Below are 22975 nucleotides of genomic sequence, written 5' to 3' on the forward strand. Positions count from 1 at the left end.
AACCTCATTTCGAATAACATTCCAGAAATGTACAGCTATGATTCACAAAACAGAATACAAAACGCAATGTGCCTGCCACTTCAGGCAAATAGCTTAGTGGACTGTAACAAGAAATAGTAGGGAGACATATTTGATATCAAGCAATCTGCATGTATCTAAATTGTGCTGATGCCATGAAAAAATTGTAAAAAGGATCAAGAAACAAAATACAACTAATGGAAAAAACATGAGAACTTACCCAGCTCATTAAGACTCTGTGCAGCTTTAGTTATCTCCCTGCTTCCTCCCTGCAGCTGGCCCTGTAGCCTCTTACTAAGATACAAGATGCGAATAATCCTCCGAAGCAAATCACAAGCCGACTGAAAATAAATATTTTTTTCCATGAGTTATTAGTAATACGTTACAGGTTATAATCAAAATCCTGGAATATCATGCTAATGCCACACACAAATTGGATTTACTTTGAAATAAATATACTATTATTTTGGGTGGTTAGAGAAGTTTGGGATTAGAAAAAAAAAAAAAAAACACAACACACATCTATACTCACCTAGGTGGGTGCAGCACCGATCCGATTCTGCATCTGTCCCCTGTCACCTCTAGACCAAATGCTGAGTGATCAAGAATGCTGATCACTCAGTTCTCGGTCTTTAGTGAGCAGACAGCCAGTGGATTGTGTCACCAGCTCTCTGCTCTGCACCTCCAGTACTCACCGGAGCACCGGGATGTGAAGGAGGCAGGGGCCAGTTGCTGCTCAGGCATCTAGATGGATCCCGACATTAAAGTCATGATCCCCCCAGAGAGTGGACTGGCTGTGATGTCTGCCAACAGTGGAATTTAGCCTGCTGTCAGCTGAATGTGGGTTATAGGAGTGAAAAACTAAGTGTACTCCTGTGACCCACAGGTGAAATATAGCAAAAAGAGATTTGGTCATACTTCTCCTTTAAGAATTACATTTACATCCTAATGACACTGACAAAGAAAAATTTAACAGCATCTGAAGCAATCAAACGAATTACCCCTCCAATTTTTATCAGTCTATTACACACATTGTTCAACATTACCAAGCCCTGATACACTCTACTTTTGGCACTTTCCTCTATGCACACCTAGTGAACAAAGAGGCAACCAATGGCCACCACTCCAGTGAATGCTGCCTAAAGAGCTCGTTCACACGTGTGCTGATCATGAAGAACAGAGCAATGCCTATAGCGTTTGATTTTTTTGTAGTGTTTATACCCCTTTCACACTGGAGACATTTTTCAGGCGCACTAAAAATAGCACCTGTAAAGCGCCTGAAAAAAGCCTCAGCTGCAATCCCAGTGTGAAAGCCGAGTGCTTTCACACTGGGGCGCTGCGCTGGCAGGGTGTCACAAAAAGTCCTGCAAGCAGCTTCTTTGCAGTGCAGAATACACTGCTCCTAAAGCGCCCCTGCCCACGCAAATCCGCTGCAGCAGTATTTTGCGGGCAGTTTTAACCCTTTTTCGGCCGAATAGTGCCGCTAAAACGATGGTAAAGCGCCGCTAAAAAAAGTGGTGCTTTACCGCCGACGCCCGGGTGCTTTCAGTGTGAAAAGGCTCTTATGGAGCGATAAGGATGCCTCATGAAAGCGTCATGCTGCTTAATTGTTAACACAACACAATGTTACTATTCCTGTGTGAACATCACTGTGGTGCCATTGTAATATTCATGGCAGGTGTTGAAGGGCAGTTATGAGGCTTTAAAAATGCTGACTAAATGCTGTGGTATTGATGCACAGGTGAACGAGCCTAAAGCCACTCATATCTTCTACACTGCTTAACCACTTTACAACCAGGCCAGGTGTGACATTTCTCTCATACATGTAAAAATCTGCATTATTTTACTAGAAAATGAGAACACCCAAGCATTATAGATTTCTTAAAGCGGAGTTCCAGCCATTTCTGTGTTTCTTAAAAGTCAGCAGCTACAAAAAGTGTAGCTGCTGACTTTTAATAAACACTCACCTGTCCAGCGATGCGGCTGCCCGAAGCCTCGATTGTCTCCCTCTCCTCTCCGCCGGCATCACTAGTTGCAGCTTCACAGCTGGGTGCGAGTCACGCTGCATGTCCTGAATGGCCGGGCAATCTTCTAGGACCTGTGATGTGTCCCAGAAGATTGCAGGGAGGCAGGGGCTGCCTAGGTGCCCCGAGCGGAAGTGGGAGCTGGGTACCTGTTAAAACTAGGTACCCGCTCCCCCCCCCCCCCCAAAAAAAAAAATGACATTCCAAATGTGGCATGTCAGGGGGTCAGGATTTCTTAAAGCGGAAGTTCCACTTTTGGGTGGAACTCTGTTTTCAGCAAAGGCCCTTGGAAATAATTTAGTGGGTGTTATCTTTTATGTCACATGATATTTGCACAGTGGTCTTTCAAACGCAAATTTTTGGGAAAAAATAAACTTTAATTAATTTTAGTGAGCACAAACACAAGAACGCACTCAAACTATGAAAGATGATGTTACGCCACATAAATGTAGATACCCAACATGTTACACTTTAATATTGCGGACACTCGTGGAATGGTGACAAACTACTGTAAATGTAATAATCATAGGTGACGCTTTTACAGGTTAACAGTTTAGAGGTTACACAGGGGTCTGGTGTTAGAATTATTGCTCAACTTCTGACGTTCGTGGCAATACCTCACATGTGAGGTGCGATCACCATTTTGCATATGTGTGTGTTTGCGTTTGCGTTTGCATGTGAACACAGGAGAGTTTTCATTTTTTTCATTTTATTATTTATTTTATTTAAAACAGGGAGATCATCTCTCCTGTGCCCTCCAAAATAGCCGATAAAGCCAGTTTGCTTGTAAACAAACCAAAACCAGAAGTGATGAAATCCTAGTCATTTCCAGTTTTGTACGTCACAGTAGGGGGGGTGGGGCACCTTTGTTTCTTCTACTCTTCACAGTGCATGCGATCTGACTGGTGGCCATGGTACTGGGCTTCCTGATGGGACCAGAGAGCCTGTTAAAGGTGGCTGAAGGGGGAAACCCCATTCCACCACCTGTAAAAGTGGTTAAACAGCTGCACGGCCACTCAGTTCACTACACAAAAAAGAGTCGCCTGCTGAAAAAAAAAAAATTTTTGCAAGGAACATGACCGTAGCTGCAGCCATGATCCTGGTATAATCACCTCAATATGAGGCCGTATATATACAGTATCTCACAAAAGTGAGTTTTGTAAATATTTTATTATATCTTTTCATGTGACAACACTGAAGAAACGACACTTTGCTACAATGTAAAGTAGTGAGTGTACAGCTTGTATAACAGTGTAAGTTTGCTGTCCCCTCAAAATAACTCAACATACAGCCATTAATGTCTAAACCGCTGGCAACAAAAGTGAGTACACCCCTAAGTGAAAATGTCCAAATTGGGACCAAAGTGCCAATATTTTGTGTGGCCACCATTATTTTCCAGCACTGCCTTAACCCTCTTGGGCATGGAGTTCACCAGAGCTTCACTGGTTGCCACTGGAGTCCTCTTCTACTCCTCCACGATGACATAACTGAGCTGGTGGATGTTAGAGACTTTGCGCTCCTCCACCTTCCGTTTGAGGATGTCCCACAGATGCTCAATAGGGTTTAGGTCTGGAGACAAGCTTGGCCAGTCCATCACCATTACCCTCAGCTTCTTTAGCAAGACAGTGGTTGTCTTGGAGGTGTGTTTGGGGTCGTTATGTTGGAATATTGCCCTGTGGTCCAGTCTCCGAAGGGAGGGGATCATGCTATGCTTCAGTATGTCACAGTACATGTTGGCATTCATGGTTCCCTCAATGAATTGTAGCTCCCCAGTGCAGTCAGCACTCATGCAGCCCCAGACCATGACACTCCCACCACCATGCTTGACTGTAGGCAAGACACATTTGTCTTTGTACTCCTCACCTGGTTTCTGCCACATACGCTTGACACCATCTGAACCAAATAAGTTTATCTTGGTCTCAGACCACAGGACATGGTTCCAGTAATCCATGTCCTTAGTCTGCTTGTCTTCATCAAACTGTTTGCGGGTTTTCTTGGGCATCATCGCTAGAAGAGGCTTCCTTCTGGGACGACAGCCATGCAGACCAATTTGATGCAGTGTGCAGCGTATGGTCTGAGCACTGACAGGCTGACCCCCCAACCCCCCCCCCCCACCCCTTCAACCTCGGCAGCAATGCTGGCAGAACTCATATGTCAATTTCCCAAAGACAACCTCTGGATATAATGCGGAGCACGTGCACTCAACTTCTTTTGACGACCAGGGCGAGGCCTGTTCTGAGTGGAACCTGTCCTGTTAAACCGCTGTATGGTCTTGGCCACCTGGCTGTAGTTCAGTTTCAGGGTCTTGGCAATCTTCTTATAGCCTTATATTTCTGTAGAGCAACAATTCATTTTTTCAGATCCTCAGAGAGTTCTTTGCCATGAGGTGCCATGTTGAACTTCCAGTGACCAGTATGAGAGAGTGAGAGCGATAACACCAAATTTAACTCACCTGCTCCCCATGAACTTTTGCTACAGGGTTATTATCCAGTTTCAATTATCATCCATTATACCAGCGCAGACTATGTATACTGAGACAAAGTTTTAAAAGTCATAAGGGGCTACATGCAGCAAACTAAGCCCTTTTGGATACCATACCATCTCCTGCTAAGTTCGATATGTCTTGCTAGCTACCTCCGCACACACTCGCTCCCTCTACTCAGCTTACATCACCCTCTTCCAGGCGGGCATGATCTCCAAGGCAAGAAGGCACCCCCATCCCACCCACTCAAAAAGCAGTAGCCAGCAAGGAGGAGGCTCCACCTCAGGGATGTTCCTGCAGTCCTGCACAAAAGCTCCCAAAACTGCTGGGAAAAAGCGAGATAAGAAGAAGAGGAGATTCCAGGCCCGATGTGCAGACATATAGGCAGCAATGACACAAACAGCAGTTAGGTATACCTGCGGGATTTCCAGGACACAGCCAGGGACAAGAACATGGTGAGACCGCTTACTAGAAAGCGTAACTGACCCGTTAAATCTTGGAAAGATGGCCAGTATATATATGTTTAAAGGCCAAGTCAGGTTTGCTTTAGGGTGCCAGCTTAAACACCCACATACTTGTAAGTACATTCCCTAAAGAGTTTAAGGGATAATGGAATGGATTTCCAAGATACATGCAAACTCTTTAAATGGATCCTTGTGTGCAGTAATGTTTAAGGTAGCTCGTAGTTTATATCAGTTTACTAACAGATTTGATCATAATAGATTACTTTAATGTCTTGTGAAAGGATGTTTGATAGAGTCAAACTAAACCACTAAGCTTTATCATTATAGAAAAGACATATTTTATTTTCAAATAAGTAAACCTACCTGCAGACGTGCCAGTTGTGCAGTACGGGACACAATTTTGTTATACGGATCTACAATCTTTGCTCTTATTCTACAATGGAAACAGAGAATTTTTTACTTTATTAAATACATATCAATTATCAATACATTTAACGTTAACATTTCATACATACCTGTCAATTGCACTTTGCAAAGCACCAATCCTAGCGTGCATCATCTGTAGAACACCTGCAAAAATTACATATGATCATTAAATAAATGTAAGCACAATTACAGACATATACACAATAATCTCAAATGATCATCACTCTTCAGGGTTTCACTTACATAGCTCATAACTGTCCCAGATTTGGAGCAATGTCCCTCTGTCCCTCTTTCCCCCTCATTTGTCCCTCATTTTGGTCTGATCCATATAGTTGTATATAAAATACACTTTTTATCTTTCAAAAAGTGTTACCCAGTGCTAAACCTTTCTTCCAAATTCTCAATATAAAGGAATAGTATTAGTAAAAAAAAAAAAAAAAGCCCTCGTGGATTTAATTAACCTTTTTCTTGGGTTAATTTTCCTTTAAGGGGGTGAGGCAGGGAGCGTGTCCCATGCCTACATACGTTTGCTGGTAGGTGTCCCTCATTCCCATCTCAAAATGTTGGGAGGTATGTTATCATGTGCAAAAGACATCTGCAAATCCTTGGCGATCATTGTATGGACCTTTATTAGAGATGTAGGCATACTCTTATATCCCATACTTGTAGGTATGAACTTCATAGCTTTACAAAACCCCGTGTAATCCATCCCATGCACATTGAAGAGGAGCTCCAGTCTCCCCCCAAAAAATAAACATCAGCAACTATAAATACTGCAGCTGCTGACATTTAATACAAGGACACTTACCTGTCCAAGTATCCGGCATCGTCCTTACCCAAGCCGCTTCTTCAATCGGCTTTGGTACCCAACGCCGGCATCTTGAGTAAGGGAAACCGGCAGTGAAGTCTTGTGGCTTCACAGCCGATTTCCCGGTACGCTACGCTTTGTGACTGGTCCCGCAGCCTTCCGGACCTGTGAAGAGTCCCACAAGGCTGCAGGGGAAGAAGGAAGGGGCCTAACTTCTGCTTGGATCACCGCGGTGATCTGACTAGAAATAGTTGCAGGTGCCAAATGTGGCGGGTGTGGGGGGGTGTAAATAAGCAGAACTTCCCATTTTGGGTAAAGTTCTGCACAACTCTTCTAGTGAGGTCCTTTGAAATCTATTAGGTCATATTGCACTTCCATAGAATTGTACTCAGAAAGCAGGTAATCAGATCATACAGTATGTCCCCAGACAGCCTGTAATGTGTCGATTGAAGAATTAAAAGATGGAGAATTAAAAGAAAATAATAAAACTAGTGAAGCCAAGTTCTCCGCAAAGGAAAAAAGGTCCATCACTTTGAGACACTAGCACAAAACTTAGAAATCAGAGTGAGGTTGGGTTATTAGAGAAGCTTGCTAGTGTCCAAACACCTGAATGTATGTGCCTATAACCCATGGTGTATGAATATGTTGCCCGTGTCCTGTACTACCGAGATAAGAATTTTAATAGGTTGTTATAGACAAAAAAGTAATTTTCTTCTCATTCAATTATTATACATAAGCACATTTGGGGATTTATCTTGTAAACTCAGCAACTGCTAGGATATGGATTGGTCACTATTGGGAGAAACTATCCAGTCGTTCATTAAATTCAATCATGCAAATATGAAAACAGCAAGCAAAACAGGTAACTGTTACACCAACAACCTAAATGCTAAAATATAGTGGTTTCCATTTAAGATTCACAAATGCCATGATTTAAAATATCACGGTCATTGCTCTGTTAAACACCGACACAAAACAAACCACAATCCACAAGAAGCTCATAATATGTCAATTTAGAAAGCTCCCTGGTGTTAGGTTTTGTCTATATCATCACAGATGTAGACCCCTCGATGTTCAGTTATATGTAACAAAACAAACTACTGAAGGATCTGATGGCACATACACACTTTGCTTTTTAAGAAGGAAATGTTGCACTTCTTAAAATCAATGAAAAAAAAAATGAATACAATACAAATTCTTGTAACACCTGCATCACCTTACAAAAATATTTTTCCCTAATGAAGAAATTAAGAAAACTGAACAAACTGGCTTGGTAAGATTATAGTTATACAGAAAACTTGGCACGAGTTTGCAGAACTGATATAAATATGGTTACAGCTCCACCTGCTGGAAGAGGGAAAGAATGCAACAAGTCTTCTGTAGAAATACTGATTCACATGGATCACCATGATGACATTGTCCTGAGATTTACTCATGGGAAGGTAGGACAAAACGGGGAAAAAATGGATTAATGAAGGATCAAATCTTTAGCAAGACTGAAGCAGGCAACCAAAAATAAAGTCAAGTCAATGTTAATTAGCAACCCAAAACTCCTTAGGTGTTAAGCAAAAATTAGTTTATGCTAACTATACAGAATCCAAACTAGCAAAATGCACATCTGACACCCTCTTATACATGTACTTTCACAGCCAAAACACGTTGGGTGCGAGACCAATAGGTAGATGAAAATGTGTAAAACCAATGTTTTAGGAACATGCAGACCTCCTTTCTTAACGTGATTTAGGCCACATCAAGAAGAAGGAGGCCTTTATTTGGTTTGAAAGGATTGCGTCAAGTATACTTTCAGTTAGTTGATTTATTTTCTTTACATTGTAAATGACTTTCAAAATAAATTTCATTAAAAACAATAAAAAAAAATGACCACACACTAATTTTTCATAAATACAATCAGAATGCAAGACAAAAAAAAAATACGTAGATTATCCAATGATCAGCGTACAACTGGTAAGAAAAAAAAAAAAAAAAACACATTGGGATGCACTAAGCAGGCCAGTTATTATTTTCCAACACCAAACTTCTATAACGTAATGCTTAAAATGAATTATAAAAGTAAACAAACCATTTTCACAGCATAAAATAATAATACAAATAATAATAAAATAATGGTGAGTTAAAGCTATATATGCAGGTGATTAAATATACTATACCCGAGAAAATAATCACATAACAAGATTGTTACAGTGAGAAAACAAAAACATGGATTTCTGGCTTTATGGTTTTGTTCACAATTGTTAAAAATACCGACACTGAACCAAAAAAAAACAAAAAAAAACAAAACACCCCCTGCAGACACCCTATGTGAGTTGTTTGACACGCATTAAAACAGTGATGGCGAACCTTGGCACCCCAGATGTTTTGGAACTACATTTCCCATGATGCTCATGCACTCTGCAGTGTAGTGGAGCCATCATGGGAAATGTAGTTCTAAAACATCTGGGGTGCCAAGGTTTGCCATCACTGCATTAAAAGGTGTGTTAACAACACACCCCAGATGCCTAATGTTTTTACGCACCACAGACAAGCTATAAAACCTGCCCCAAGCACGTACAGGAGCGTTTAGAGCATATTACAATAGACTTGAATGTTAGAAGTTGACATGCTTCAACTCCTTCCAAACTCAACATGTCGCTCCATTCTTTCAAGCTTTTTTTTCAGGTTTAGAAAAGGTGAAGGGCTCTATGTGCTGTTCACATTATCAATACAGACTGTATTACTAGGGTTTGAAAAGCATTAACCGTTGTCCAGCCATGGTATGAAAAACGGCTGGACATGAGAACTGCAGATGCTGGTGGATGTACCCGTACGTCCTCCCGCATCAGCGGCTCGTACGCGATCTCTAGAGTGCGCAGCTGTGGGATCGGTGACCTGCTGTGTCTGCCGCAAACAGCTGAATCCCCAATCGATTTACTGGCCCGCTGTGAGCGGTCCTGGTATCATGTGATCGCTGTGACCAATCACAGCAAGCATATGAACAGTAATAAAAAATGTCATTGTTTCCTGTGTGAAATGTGATTGGTCAGAGCAATCACATGGTACCAGGGCCAATTACAGCAATTTGGTCTTTTTTGTTTTTTATTTATTTTTTGTTTTATGGCTTTTCAATATTGTTTTTGTTTTGGTCTTATGACTGTTTTGAAACGGAACATAGCTATAAAAAATTGTTTTAAAAGGCGCTGATGCAATATCATATAGGATAGCCCTGTCCAAAATGGAGACCAGTGACCTTTGCATGGGATCATCCCCTGTACAAATTGGAGAGTGAAGCTGTTGGCATACCAAGAAAGCAGTGACATATTTTGTGTTGTTTGTAAGTAGAATTAAGTAAAATCGCATTTCGTGTTCATAACATTTTAGATATTGTATTATTAGGAGTTTTCTTTGATGTTTCAGAGTGGCAGCTCTATATCCCTGAGGAAGAGAACGTTTAACTGAAATCTTGAAAAGTGTTGGATGTATGATGCACTAAAACAAGCACCACAATTTATATGATCCAAGTATCACCTCAATCTATACATGTACTGCTATATGTTTTCATAAGCCAATTTTGCTAGTCTGTGGTTTTTTCAACTAAATAAAAAATTGTGTAATTTTTAATGATTTTGTATTAAAGATGACATTAACAAAATATAATTTCCTTTATGGGTTTGGTTCCCAAAGAGGAAAAAAGCAAAGATAAGATTGTACTGGGGATGAAGGCAAACCCTTTCCCAAACCAGAGTGAACAACAGTTAAAAAAAAAAAAAAAAAGAAGTTTCACGAAAAAAACCTTTACAGTCTTTTAACGATTGGTTATTACACAGTGATCATCCCGGTGTAAAAAAAATTAAAAAACAACCACAATCGTAATCACACCCCAGAATAGTACAGTGTCACAATGGTAACACTGCACTGCTTTGGTGACAGGAAGTGATGCAACATTCTTTTGCTTCCGCTATGTGATGAGACACCTTGCTAAAAAGGTGGGAAGCCTCACTTTCATCATTCACCTCGTGCGCTGCTAGTAATACGGAGTCATGTCAGAGCTCACTGAGTTTCAAAGAAGCAAATTGTTGGTGCCCGCTTAGCTGGTGCCTCTGTCACTGAAGTTGACAATGTATTTGCAGTGTCGCGAGGTACAGTATCAAAGGTTATGAAGGCATACAGTTTCTGGGAAAAAGTCCGATAAGCATAAGCATGGCTTGGCCCCTTCATTCCAGTGAACAAAACTCTTAAGGCGTCCGCATACCAAGACATTTTGGACAATTTCATGCTCCCAACTTTGTGGGCACAGTTTGGGGATGGCCCCTTCCGGTTCCAACATGACTGTGCACCAGTGCACAAAGCAAGGTCCATAAAGACATTGATGAGCGAGTATGGGGTGGAGGAACTTGACCTCAACCTGATGGAGCAGAGTCTACGAGCCAGACCTTCTCATCCACATCGGTGCCTGACCTCACAAATGCGCTTCTGGAAGAATGGTCAAACATTCCCATAGATACACTCCTAAACCTTGTAGACAGCCTTCCCAGAAGAGTTGAAGCTGTTATAGCTGCAAAGAGTGGGCCAACTCAATATTGAACCACTTACAGACTAATGTCCTGTACACACGGTCGGACATTCCGACAACAAAATCCATGGATTTTTTACGACGTATGTTGGCTCAAACTTGTCTTGCATACACACGGTCACACAAAAGTTGTCGGAAAATCCGATCGTTCTAAACGCGGTGATGTAAAACACGTACGTCGGGACTATAAACAGGGTAGTCGCCAATAGCTTTTGTCTCTTAATTTATTCTGAGCATGCGTGGCACTTTGTGCGTCGGATTTGTGTACACATGATCGGAATTTCCGACAACGGATTTTGTTGTCGGAAAATTTTATAGCAAGCTCTCAAACTTTGTGTGTCGGAAATTCTGATGGAAAATGTGTGATGGAGCCCACACAAGGTCGGAATTTCCGACAACAAGGTCCTATTACACATTTTCCGTTGGAAAATCCGACTGTGTGTACAGGGCATAAGACTGGGATGCCATTAAAGTGCATGTAAAAGTGCGTAAAGGCCGGCGTCCCAAATACTTTTGGTAATATAGTGTATGCATGTATATACACACACAGCATAGTTTGTAGTCTCTATAAATTTCATACAGAAAAAATAAATATACACTGATTTTGGTTATTTGTACCAAAGAAATATAGCAGTATACATTCTGGCCTAAATTTATGAAAAAAAAAACAAACAAAAAAAACACCACGACAAGAAGATTAGGAAAAATCTGCAATTTGCAAAAATATATCAAAAGAAAAACTTTTATTTTTTTTGTCTTTTTACATTGATTTATAGCAACAAAAAAAAATTAAGACCCAGTGGCTCTGTCTCAAAAAAATGATACGTTCCTTTAGATACAGTGTTGTAATTTTCGTTCAAAGTGCAACATTGCTAAAAGCTGAATATTGGCCTTGACTGGATGGTGTGAAAGTGTCCAGGTGGTTAAAAATGTGCCTCAAATGCCCGCATTGAATGCCAGTGCAAAAACAGGGCCTAGGTCAAACCTGTGCTTTGCCCACACAAGAAAACAGGTTCACTTTAATGCCCACCTCACCGACAGCCCATACTCCTCTCACCTTTCCTCCAACACAACTTTAAAAATTGCTGGAAGGCAGGAAAGGAAGTCCAATGTATGCTCTGAGTAGATCAGTTCAGAGTTTACACTCTCCCAAATGGCAACAGCCAATCATCAGGCACCAGTGCTCTCACATAAGAAAAGGAGGAGTAAGTCACATGCTCCTCCAAAGCCAGTTGTAAGGAGCATTTTCTTTGCCCAAGGCAGCTGAACGGTGTGGGAAGAGTAGCTAGTATATGTTGCTAAAGAGACGATAATAAAACATGGAACAAACAAAACATTTCCAAGCAGACCAAGAAAAAAAAAATAATAATAATTACTCTGTCTAACAATTTGCGTTTAAAAAAAAAAACAAAAAAAAACAAAAAAAAACAAAACTGAGGTTCTAGTGGCACACATTTGAAAATATACTGCATGCAGAAGTTTCACAGCCTCATCAGAGCCCCTCTTTATAGTGTCGTCCTAACTCTAATATTTGAGAATATCCATATTGGAGCATATATAAATAGATAAATTAAGGGCAGGTATGTCTTACGCAGCCCATTTGTTTGTGCAATCCATGAACACCTTACAGCAAAAACTAGTTCTAAATATATTTGCGCAACTGTTTATTAAACGCAAATTTTCAGAAAAAAAATAATAAAAAAAATGTATTTTTAATGCAAACACATACAATGAAATACCCAATTTTTATGTTAACATAAGAGGTTGTGTCGAGTAAATAAATACAAAACATGTCAAGTCCCGAGCAGCTGTCTTCTGCACTTTGGCGGTTAACAGAAGTTACCGCTACTCACAAAAGTTGGTGTCACTCAGCCTCCTTCTCCATTCACAATACCTGTCTTACTGCTATCACACAATGGATGCAAAGCAGTTGAACAACAGCATCTCCTCTGCTCAGTCACAGAATGGGATGCACTGTCAGAGAGCAGTAAGAGGAGCTCTATGAATGGAGGGGAGAGCAAGAGGGGACAGGTGAGCTACACAACTTTTGTGAGCAGCAGCAGCAGCTTTTGTTAACTTTCACACAACCAGAAGACAGCCACTCAGTGAAGTATACGATGGCTGTGCAGGCCACACCGCAGGAAAGATTTTTTTTCACTTCTTCTCTGTCAAAGCAGTATTACTTGAACTGAGAAGGGAACAGATAGAAAAGTATCTGCCGCTGACAGCGGCCGGGCTCTTTCAGAAGGCACCTAAGCGGGAGTGCATTGTGCTGACCCCCAGTGGTATGCCCCTCTGATACCCCTATACTGTGCCCTCCTGATCCCTGTACCATGCCCTCCTGACCTTCCTGTGCCAGGCCATCCTGGGCCCCTGTCCTGCTCACCCACGTCCACTGCCCTACCTACAACTGATCTCGGCACACTGCCCTACCTACTGCTGACCTCCGCAGAATGCCCTGCCTACTGCTGACCTCCGCAGAATGCCCTGCCTACTGCTGACCTCCGCAGAATGCCCTACCTACTACTGACCTCTGTACACTGCCCTACATCCTAGCGACCTACATCCTACTGACCTCTGTACACTGCTCTACATACTACTGACCTCTGTATACTGTCCTACATACTACTGACCTCTGTACACTGCTCTACATCCTATTGACCCCTGTACAGTGCCCTACATCCTACTAACCCTCTGCACACTGACCTACCTACTACTGACCTCTGTACACTGTCCTACCTACTACTGACCTCTGTACACTGCTCTACATCCTACTGACCCCTGTACACTGACCTACCTACTACTGACACTGTACAGTGCCCTACATCCTACTGACCTCTGCACACTGCCCTACCCACTACTGACCTCTGTACACTGTCCTACCTACTACTGACCTCTGTACACTGCCCTACCTGCTACTGACGCTGTACAGTGCCCTACATCCTACTGACCTCTGCACACTGCCCTACCCACTACTGACCTCTGTACACTGCCCTACCTGCTACTGACGCTGTACAGTGCCCTGCATCCTACTGACCTCTGCACACTGCCCTACCCACTACTGACCTCTGTGCACTGCCCTACCTGCTACTGACCTCTGTGCACTGCCCTACCTGCTACTGACGCTGTACAGTGCCCTACATCCTACTGACCTCTGCACACTGCCCTACCTACTACTGACCTCTGTACACCGACCTACCTACTACGGACCTCTGTACACTGACCTACCTACTATGGACCTCTGTACACTGACCTACCAACACTGGTCAGAACTCAGAACAGAAAGCCAGACCTAAAATTAATCAAGCAAGTCAGCCTGCAGTACCAGATGTTGAGAGGGTGACCAATTACTCCCCAGTCATTGTGAATGAAAAGTGAATGTCGAGTTTCTGGCTGAAACTGACATTAGTTTTATTACATTTTCTAAGTTTTCTCAATGCTGTCCTTGTTTTACATTGGGGGCTTGCTGCTTAACTTGCTGGTAAAAAAAGGGGTGCTGCACCCCAGGGAACTATGATCTCTTGCTTGTTGTCCAGGTAGATTTCCACCTCACAAAAGTTTGCCTACCCCTGCTGTAAAGCATTGCACCAGGTCTCCTGCAGATCTGTCAGTGTATCTGTGTGCCTGTACATCCTATACGGGCAAGCAGATACACGGACAGGAAGAATCAATGAACTAGCACAGCACTCCGCAGTACTGTGGTAGTTCATTTAGAACTACAAGACGATAACTGCAAAGGATGTCGGGGCTTGTAGTTAGGGTTGCCATCTCATCCCTTTAAACCCGAACACATAGGAATTACACAGGTTGTGGGGCTAATTTAATGCAGATAAGTCACAGAGTTTAATTACCACCTTAATCAGCCACAGTAATTCAGTAATTCATATGCGTTTGGTTTTAAAGGGGTGAGGTGGCAACCCTACTTGTAGTTCATTCACGCACAAAGCTGTGTGAATGATCGACGTGGCCGTGTGGGTGGAACCACGCAGTCATGCTGATTTCAAAAAGTGACAGCTAGTACAGGAAACTTCTCCCCACACTAAAAATGGGTGGAACATGTTACATTTACCCAAAGGTGAACTTATCCTTTAAATACAGATATATTTTTAGCCAGTAGATGGAACCATCAGACAGTCAAAGGAAAATTAGAATGCCACACATCCATACTTGCAAATAGGTCAGAAAGCACTAAGCTTCAGTTTAAGCGCCAACATTACAGTCCAAGAACAAGATTTTTCAGAAGGAAGTCAGCAATGGCAACCTACTTATTTCAAGCAGTCAGACAGGCCCCTCAATGCAGATAAATATGAACAGGGTTTGCAAATATCAAAAGTTCCACGATTGCAAAAAAAATAAACTGTAAATTTATTATTGCATTATGCATGATCACATTTATTTATATAGCCGTATCCAAAACCATTCAACAAAACATTTTAAATCACTTAAAATATTTCTTGCCAAACATGAGTGTGTAGCTCAATGATATGCTTGCCTTGAGCCTTAACAGTGAGCCATGCAGACAGTGCAGTAGTACAACTAGTATCATCCAGAGAATAGTTGTGAGAAATTCCATGAAGATCCAGAAAAAAAAAAAAAAATTATGAATGCTGTCCGATGTTGATAGTAGGAAGCACTATTAAGCTGGCCATAGATGGATAGAATTTCAAAAACAAAAATTCTTCAGAAAAGTCATAAAAAACTTCTCAGAATATTCGTTAGGTCGATTCATTTGCTTTTATCATTTGATTTTGGAATTAAGGGACTTTACCAAACGAAAATCACATCCACTGTGAAATTCTCATCAATGAAAATGAACGTCGATTTGAGCCCACTAATGATTAGAAAAATGAACAAACTTTCTTAGAACCTTTTTCCACCAAGAATTTTCGTTCAAAATTGTGTAAAGATACACCAGGATTCATGAGAATGCAAAGCAGAGTTTTTTCTGTTGCCTAGTCTGCATGTACTCCGAGTGATGTCTCAAGCAGCCGGGTCACATCCTAGGATGCCTCCAGGCCAGTTGGCCAGCTCAAACCACAGACTCAACATTTTGCCATACAAGCAACAGTCAGCCTACTCAGAAGTAAATCGAGCATGTCACACTATCCAAACCAGGTGCCTGTAGTTGGGCTCTACATGTCCAAGTAGTCCACAGAGCTCTCTGTATGAACAGCAGGGACATGCTAAACTGGTAAAGTGAAAAGTTCACTCTCTCAATCAACATGGACTATTTTGAATCCTTATGCTGCCAGCATTAGTAAATAGATAGGAAAGTATATGATTTATTTATTTTAAACTTTTTTTTTTTTTTTATATTTCTTTAGTTGCTTCCTGGTTTCCATGCCTAGGGAAATGATATCATACATCCCAGAAGTCTCCAGGAGAGGTTTTCTCATCTAAGCACACCCTCCTGCCTGCATGCCCAAGCTAACGGCAGATAGATTCCAGGAAGCAAATGTTACATGAATCATCTGCCCTTACTCAAGATGGCCATAGCCAGAAATGCTAGTGATTTATCAGCAAAATAAAAGTATGGATACATAGATGGATGGGGGAGTTTGCTTTTAACATTAAAAATAAATTAAATAGCGCTTTTGGTTTGTAGTGCTTAGAAACAGTGTAGTTCCGCTTTTAGGCACGGTTAAAATTACTGCGACCTGAAAGTCACACGACTTACAGTGCAAGCTTGTCAGGCGACTTCCTTATGACCTGCTGGCGACTTGATGCAACTTTAGAAGTGACTTTCGGGAATGCCTGGGTAATCTTCCTGTAACGTCAGATCCATAACCACATCAATATAGATGAGGATCAAACTTGGAGGCGACTTCCAATGAAGTCTATGGGCAAAGGTCGGATAGAAGGAAGCTTCTCTAAAGTCGGAGCGACTTCAGTAGTGCTAATTAAGACAGCTCTCATTGACTAACATGGGATTTCACATATCATGCAACCTGGGGGTCTCACAAGTCCGAACCCAAGTCTCGGCAGTGTGAACAGAGCCTAAGTCTGTGATCTGAGCTGGACAACCTGTTTGTATGCATCCTGGGAGGTAAAGCTACCCGAGGCATCACTCAATGTTGCAGCTGTGTGCATCAAATAAAGGAATCAATATTTGCTTGCTAGAACATATGTAACACAATTTATGTGCGGAGTGCTCGTTCCATACAACTTTGTATTTGGATTATGTGCTGCAACTGACTATCATATGCAACAAGAAAACCCTGGCTTGTTAGTGTATCAACTGATGAAATCCATGATTGCTGCAGAGTCACTATTATCACAGTAGCGTTTTAAACCCATATCTCGGGTGACATACCTCCTGGTGAGCCAGACTTTGTGATATAAGGATATGACATTTGTATTTCCAGCTGGTGATTTCTCCAGAGTGTCATCACTAGTAATGGCCAGTGACAAATATTGCTTCCCACCCTCAAGAGCGGGCAGTATTAATCATTTTTTATCATATCATTGAGCCACTCAAGCACGTTCAATAGGAAGGACTTCAAGTGATTTTAAATGTTTGTTTTGTGTGTGTTAATGTTTTGTATGTAGCTACTGTATATAAATGAATGTGATAGAATACAATAGTAAACTGGAATCGCTTTGCAATCTGGGAACTGCCGAGGTTTGAGAATCCTGTTAATACTGATCTCCATTGAAGGGCTTGTCCGATTATTTGAAATTTATTTTTTGGAATTTTAGATGTGAACAGGTATAATGTATTAAGGTTTAGAATTCATTATTTATAAGAGATGGATGCCATGCCTCACCTGTTTTTTTTTTATATATATTTATTTCAAGACAGGTTTCCTTTAAATGACTGATCTAAGATATAGTGGTGTGAAAACGCATTTGCCACCTTTCTGATTTTTTGCATATTTGTCACACTTAAGTGATTCAGATTGAACAAAATGTTATTACACAAAAGTAACACCCAAAAAAAGAAAAAAAATACAAAATGCTGCTTTAAATGATGATTCCATTTATTAAAAGGGAAAAAGCTGTCCAAACCTGCCTGGTCCTATGTAAAAAAAAAATGTAATTGCACCCTAAACCTAATAAGCAATATTTGCTTTTTTGTAGGAAGGGCCCTGACAGTTAGGTCCGGTTCACACAGGGTGATTAGCTGTGTGCCCCATGTGGGGCCACATATTACTGGCAAGAGTAAATACAGGTGTTGCATGCATCCCTGTGCCAGCAGTTACATAGAGGTGTATTGGGATACGTGGCTGCATGGACACAGCTGCTATGCCCCAATATGACATCTATGGGGCTGTCAGCATTGGGATGCACGCAACACCTGTGCATACCCGTGCCAGTAATACACGGCCCCACATGGGGCACACAGCTAATCACCCTGTGTGAACCGGACTTAACTGTCAGGGCCCTTCCTACAAAAAAAGCAAAAATTGTTTTCATACTAGAACATATATAATTTACAGACTATACAGAAAAACAGAAGCCGATTTGTAATACGATGCAAAACCCATCCTCTTTTTTGATCATTTGGCTGTTCATCTTCTGTCACAGTTAGAGCCCTTTCACACTGGGGCCGCTCATGAGTCAGGGTGGATAAAAATAAATGATAAAAAAAAAAAATGTATCGTATTTTTTTTTATTTTCATCAAATTTATTTTAATATAATGCTTTTGGTGTAAAAAATTATCTAAAAGATAGTTTTCTATTTAAGATGCATTAATAATTTAGTTTATTCAGCATGAAATGGAGCTTAGTTATGTAGCATGAGGCTGTATATTCTGCAATATTTATATTTTTGGTAAACTCATTCAATGAATCCAAGCTTTGCAGGCTGAGATAACATGCACTGCATTGATACAGTCACACAATTTCACAGTAACCATGAGATAAAACAAGTTCAGGAATATTCCTTTATCCCATTGTTTTGCAAATCAATGTACACTACAATCGGTTCTGATATCGCTGTTTTACTAACCTGACAGCTTATTATTCTAAATAGGAAACCTTCATTTTGTTTACAAATATTAAAGATTCTAACTACCTGCAACAATAAGTCCTTACATTTAAAGAGCACCTGTCATTTCAGATCCATCATGGCAGTGCCTGTTAGTGGGCATCCACTCACCTGCTGCCGCCACGTCTCTCACCTCGTTGTGCCACTGCGGCATCACCAGCCATCCCATTAAAGTGAATGGGACTGTCGGTGAGTCAACAGCGGTCAGAGGAGGAGCCGATGCGGGACAGAGATTAGTTGCTCTTTAAAAATTATGATTTAAATCGAATTGCTTTAAATCAAGCCTTTTTACTAGTGATTTAAATCGACTTGATTTAAAGCAAATCCACCCTGCCGTGAGTTAGCGGTGCTTTTCAGCCGCAAGCGGCCGAAGAAGGGGGTTGAAAACATCCGTGTTGCTGCTCTTCCGAAGCGCTGCCCATTCATTGCCCAAACTGCTCCAAAGATGCTGCTTGCCGGAACGCCCCGCAAGCGTACCGGCCCAGTGTGAAAGCTTTTACATTTGGGCGGCATGGGAGGCAGTTTTCAGGCACTTTACCAGGTGCTGTTTCTAGCGCTAAAACGCCTGAAAACTGCCTCAGTGTGAAAGGGGTCTTATAAAGCACATTTGCTAAAACCTACCTTTTATCATTCTGACTAGGCAACTATTAAACTTATTCACATATAAAGTGGACTTTCTCCCCCTATGCCCAGAGGGCTGGAGAGGTTGGCAGGTGCCAGGCTATCAACAAGTAATAAGAGGATCAGTAAGGAAATAACAGGCATTGCTTTTATATTTAGCTGTATAATATTTACGTAATTACAAAAAAAGAATTTCTTGTTACTAGACTCAACTGACTCATTAACACTTAACAGGTGATTATTACTTTGAACTTAAAGTGATACCAAAGTCTTGTATTTTTTGTTAAAAATAACAAACATTATACTTGCCTGCTTTTTGCAGTGGTTTTGCACAGAGCAGTTCAGATCCTCCTCTTCTCGGGTCCCTCTTTGGCACTCCCGGCCCCTACCTCCTGTTGAGTGCCCCCAAAGCAAGCAGCTTGCTATGGGAGCACCCGAGCTGAGCCGCGGTTCCTTGTGTCCATTCAGACACAGAGCCGCAGCCCGGCCCCACCCCCTCTCTCCCCTCATTGGCCCAATGACTTTGATTGACAGCTGCGGAAGCCAATAGTGCTTCACCAATTGGCTCAGCAATTGAGGAGGGAGAGTCCCGGGCAGCCAAGTCTCTCGTGCAACATCGCTGGATCCAGATGGGGCTCAGGTAAGTATTAGGGGGGCTGCTGCACACAGAAGGCTTTTTATCTTAATGCATACATTTTTTTTTAGCAGAGACCTAGGGAATAAAATGGTGGTCATTTTTATCTTGCACGGTATTTGCGCAGCAATTTTTCAAACACGTTGTTTTTTGGGGAAAGAAAACATGCATAAAAAAACAATTTTTTTGTATAATGTGAAAGATGATGTTACGCCAAGTAAATAGATACCCAACATGTCACGCCTTAAAATTGCATACACTCCTGGAATGGCGCCAAACTTCGGTACTTAAAAATCCCCATAGGCGATGCTTTAAACATTTTTTTTTCTTTTTTTTTTTTTTCCACATCAGTAAACAGTGTTTGGAGGGCTAAATCAGTTTGATGTTCATTAACTGTTGCCTTCTCGTATTCACATCATAGTGGATTATACTTTTTCTCATTGCTTTTTATATCGTCATAATGACCAACGGATTCCATTACGCCTCTTTACCAACAAGTCCTCTGTCCCTTCCATCTCGTAAGCCCCACCAACTAGGACTCGATAACCAAAAGGGACCCATCCTTTTCCAACTCAGTTTAGAGAAAGAGGGGACCAGTAAGAAGGAAGAAAAAGGACAAAAACACCAACAAAAAATACAAGAAGAGAGGTTTGTAAAAATGAACTTGTGGGCTCCCCGTGCCCATCTTCTACTGACCCAGCCTGTATTGTGTACCAAATTACCTATGCCCTAATACCCCGATCCCCCCCCCCCCCCCCCACCTGCTCCCTATATGTTTATCCTATGCCCTACTAAGCTATATATTTAACTAAAAATGTTCATATCCAGAAACACTTTATTATAGCATCCTTTGCCTGCAAGGATACCAGTTGCCTATATACCTATATTAAGCCCATCCCTCAGTCTATTCCGTGTCTATGCCGATCCCACTATTAATGACTCTTCACTTTCTCTATCCACATCTTCCACATGCTTTCAAATTCCTGAAGATTGCCCCTTTTTATGTACACCATTCTTTCCCTACCCAAGGTTTCATTCATTGTAGAGATCCAGTCTCACAGTGGGGGGGCTCCTTTACCTGCCATCTAAGTGCTATCAACTTTCTAGCCTGAAACAGGGCCCGCGTGACAGCTAAGGTAGTACTCAACCTTTCTCCCATCACTCTTCTATGCCCCAGAATACAAGCCAAGGGCTCGTTTGCCACTGTCGTACCGAAAATATTTCCCAAGTTCCCAGTCACCTCCTCCCAGTATCTAAACAACTTGGGACACCTCCACACCATGTGAATGAGATCTCCCGTCCTTCGACACCTGGGGCAGTTGTCATTGGGCCTTCTCCCAAATTTAAAAAGTCTTTTAGGAGTATAATAGGCTCTGTTTAACAGCATTAAGTGTGAGAGTCTCTGTGAAGGGGTCACAGAAACCTGCGCTCCCAACTCCAAAATTCTCGCCCATTGTTCCTGGGTCATTCCTCCCACCTCCTCTTCCCATTTAGCCTTTACCCCAAGGAGTATTTCCCTGCTATTAACCGATTTGCTTAATTGGTCATAAATTCTTGAAATTACCCCTCTAGTGGGGGTTATTTGAATTATGCACTGAAATAGAGGCATCTCTTCCCATCTCGGAGTCTGGGCTTTAAATTGTGCTTTAAGGGCATGTTCCAACCGGACATATAGGAAGAAAGACCCCCGGGGAAGCTTAAACTCCCTAACCAGTTCTGAAAATTTCTTTAACCCAGAGTCATTATATAATTGACTTAGCTTACTGAGACCAAGCTTCTCCCACTCTCTAAATATGCCTATCTTAAGAACTTCCTGCAAATTAAGGTTGTTCCAAATAGGAGAGTAGGCTGTTAAGGCTCCATACCCCATCTTTTTCTTAACTGTTTTCCAAAGTTTGATTATCAATTTAATTGTTGGAAATTTATCATGGAACGCGTCCGCCTCTAGGGCTTCAATAATTGTATTATGTGTGGAGCTCAACAACAGTAACTTGCCATTAGGGGTGCCTCCTTTCGGTATCCCACAGCCCAATAATTGCTGCAACTGAGTTGAGTAAAAATAACTCTCGGGATGTGGGAGGGCAAAGCCCCCCTCCTGGGTAGGGAGCTGGAGCACTCCAAGACGGGTCCTGGCTTGTTTCCCCTTCCAAATCAATTCCCTAAAGAGACTGTCAATTTTTTTAAACCACTTCTTACCTATCCAGACAGGGGAATTATGCAAGACGTATAGCAGTTGTGGCATCCATATCATTTTTATTAAGCTACATCTTCCTGCAACTGATAGAGGCAGGCGTCTCCAAATTCCTATTTTTCGTTTAAATTTTGTTAATAGAGGGACAAGGTTTTTACTGATATATAGAACAGGGTCCTTCGTCAGGACAATCCCTAGGTACTTCAGAGCTTCCACTGTTACCACCTGAGGCATACCAGGTGCTATTGTCTCATTTATGGGGTCTATCGGTAGAAACTCTGATTTCTCCCAGTTTATCTCTAAGCCAGAAAAACTGCCGAAGTCCTCCACTATCCTCATTGCTCCCGGTAGCGATTTCCTCGAGTCTCCCAAAAATAACAGAATGTCATCCGCATACAATGCGATTCTTTCCTCGCCTGTTTTTCTCTGGAAGCCGGTTATCACTCGACTTCCCCTTATGGAAATGGCCAGGGGTTCCATCGCTAGTGCAAACAACAGAGGGGAGAGTGGGCACCCCTGCCTCGTCCCCCTCTCCAGCTCAAACCAGTCCGACAATTCGTTGTTAATTTTTAATCTTGCCTTGGGTCGAGTATATAGCATTCTAATCCACCCTATAAAGGCAGGGCCAAATCCAAAGATCTCCAGCACGCGCCACATATAGCCCCACTCCACGCTATCAAAAGCCTTGGATACATCAAGGGTCATCAACGCTCTCGAACCCTCGTTCACCATTGGGGTCTGTACATTCAA

General features: G+C 41.8%; 1 protein-coding gene across 1 annotated transcript in view; it reads right to left on the bottom strand.

Annotated features, from left to right (window-relative positions):
- The window catches only part of COG5 (component of oligomeric golgi complex 5), a 541624-nt gene that overhangs the window by 487868 nt on the left and 30781 nt on the right, over positions 1–22975 (bottom strand). Inside the window, exons 4-6 of the mRNA XM_073619666.1 lie at positions 5504–5558; positions 5352–5421; positions 239–359 (exon numbers count right to left, since the gene is read on the bottom strand). Of these exons, the coding sequence (XP_073475767.1) occupies positions 239–359; positions 5352–5421; positions 5504–5558 (246 nt within the window). The remainder of the gene's footprint in view (positions 1–238; positions 360–5351; positions 5422–5503; positions 5559–22975) is intronic.

This window comes from Aquarana catesbeiana, linkage group LG03 (genome assembly GCF_042186555.1).
Source record: "Aquarana catesbeiana isolate 2022-GZ linkage group LG03, ASM4218655v1, whole genome shotgun sequence".
Classification (NCBI taxonomy): Eukaryota; Metazoa; Chordata; class Amphibia; order Anura; family Ranidae; genus Aquarana; species Aquarana catesbeiana.